Source organism: Priapulus caudatus, unplaced genomic scaffold (assembly GCF_000485595.1).
Source record: "Priapulus caudatus unplaced genomic scaffold, Priapulus_caudatus-5.0.1 Scaffold2639, whole genome shotgun sequence".
NCBI classification, from domain to species: Eukaryota; Metazoa; Priapulida; class Priapulimorpha; order Priapulimorphida; family Priapulidae; genus Priapulus; species Priapulus caudatus.
In genome coordinates, this window is record NW_014579700.1 from 38,061 (window position 1) to 40,056 (window position 1,996).

General features: G+C 44.6%; 1 protein-coding gene across 1 annotated transcript in view; it reads right to left on the bottom strand.

Moving 5' to 3' along the window:
- The window catches only part of LOC106818908 (estrogen sulfotransferase-like), a gene marked incomplete at its 3' end in the record, with an annotated part of 7,899 nt that extends 7,192 nt beyond the window's left edge, over positions 1-707 (bottom strand). The window contains 1 exon segment of the mRNA XM_014823577.1: positions 460-707. Coding sequence (XP_014679063.1) covers positions 460-619 — 160 coding nt within the window.
- Between the last annotated feature and the right edge of the window lie 1,289 nt (positions 708-1,996).

The window sequence follows — 1,996 nt, forward strand, 5'->3', positions numbered from 1 at the left end:
CCTGCATCCATGTTGTACCTGTAGACATATCATCATCACTATAGTCTACTGCTGAACGTGTGAGCGAGGATATACGGCGTGTGTGTCTGTAAGCCAATCTGGACGTTTGGGTTGTGCGGCTGGGTTACGCACGCAGGGGGGGAATGAGACCGTGCAATACAACAATTCGCTTCAACATTAATTTGCTCTACTATTATTTGAAAATATAGACTGCTACTCGTTCTCTGCTTCTGCTAAAACAAGTTTGTTTCGATAGATCTTTTTATATGTGTGTGCGTGTGTGTGTGTGTGTGTATCTGTGCGTGTGTGCGTGTGTGCGTGCGGGTGTGTGTCCGTGTATGTGCGTGAATGCCAGCGTGTGTGCGCGTGCGTGTGTGTGTATGTTAGTAAGGTAGTATATATAGTATGATCAATTTTCAGGAATGAGTGACTAGCTTACTAAAATTGTCAACAACTTACCACATTTCGGATAGGACATGACATAGACATCGTCGTCACGGCATTTCAGCTTCTCGTACTCGGGCATGTAAGTTACCATGTACGTAGACAAGAAAGTGTTTTTATAAACACGGAGATAACTAGGTAGCGGCAACTCTTCATCCTGAATTTTCTCTGACATCTTGCAGCACAAATACAGTATCAAATGTTGAGCAAAATCTTTCGGTAACCGGTCTGCAGAGCCGCCACGTAACTTGTGTGTTATAACGCCGAGCAGGGCGAATCAACACTGAGCGCCTTCCTCTGTCGCTTACTTATGCATAGCGTCAACTCATGCATAGGTCAGTGCATGAATGTATTTTATATCTACACGGTTACACCTGATGCACTTTTATTTTTTTCTAATAGAGCACTATCGGTTAGACACGTGAACCGAAACGCCATAAAAACGTCACGATCGGCGCAAAAAAAGTTTAAAAATCTAAATTCTAAGCTAACCGCTAAAAGTACATTCATGATCACATATGACATGAGAATATCTAACATGAGCATAATTTATTATATCGCATCTTATCAAGAACTAATAATACATATTATGGTAATTTAATGTAGCATTAGCTGTTGATGTTATAAGGGGTGAATAATGACAAATATTGTGACATATGACATCCATCAACATATGACGTTATGATCAACACGACATTTGTCATTATTCACCCCTAAGATGATGGCCATTTAGTTCCAGTATCTACAACTTGGGGGCGCCATCTACACCACAGCTAGTCGTCTATCCACTCATAGACTAACTAATGAGACCAGGAGTCTATCAATAGACTATCCCTGTATTGTGGGGGGATTATGTATTAGGGATTATGTATGGGGAGTACGCAGCGTAGTGCAGAGAGCACGCATGGTTGCGGAACGGGACGCTCTGCTCATTGCCGTGTGTGTGCGTGTGTGTGTCTGCGTGTGTGTGTGTCCGTGTGTGTGTGTGTGTGTGTGTGTGTGTGTCCCTAAAATTCCCGACTGTTCGCTGGCAGCTATGGATCGGTGCGCTAGCCTATGGATTCGGCGCACGGCTCCATAGCTGCCAGCGCTCCATTCTGTCGTAGGACGTTCCCGCGGTCGCGTGCGCCTTGCTGCGGAACTGCGCGCAAGATCCGCGCTCAGCGGTTAGGAACAACACATCTGGTTGTGCTTCCTCTACTACCGATAACTGCAAGCTTGGCTCTCCTATGCTACAGGTTAGAGGGATGGAGCAAGAAAGCAGCGAGAGCGTTCATACTGTCGAATGTTTTTTGTTCAAAAAAGTCTTCCCTGCGAGCGTGTTTCGATCCTCCGACAATCTCGTACTCGAGTTTTTAATCGTGCACGAGAAAAAGACGATGGTGTGTTTTTACCGGAGCTGTTAGCTGTTGATAACCCTGTTATGCGGCTCTTATCAACACTGTAGGTATACATGCACCGACAGTTCATTTTTAGCCTTTCTGTTGAGCTTGAGAAGGACAACGTACGGTTTGATGACTCATGTTATCGAGGTCATAAAAAGGTCAGTCTT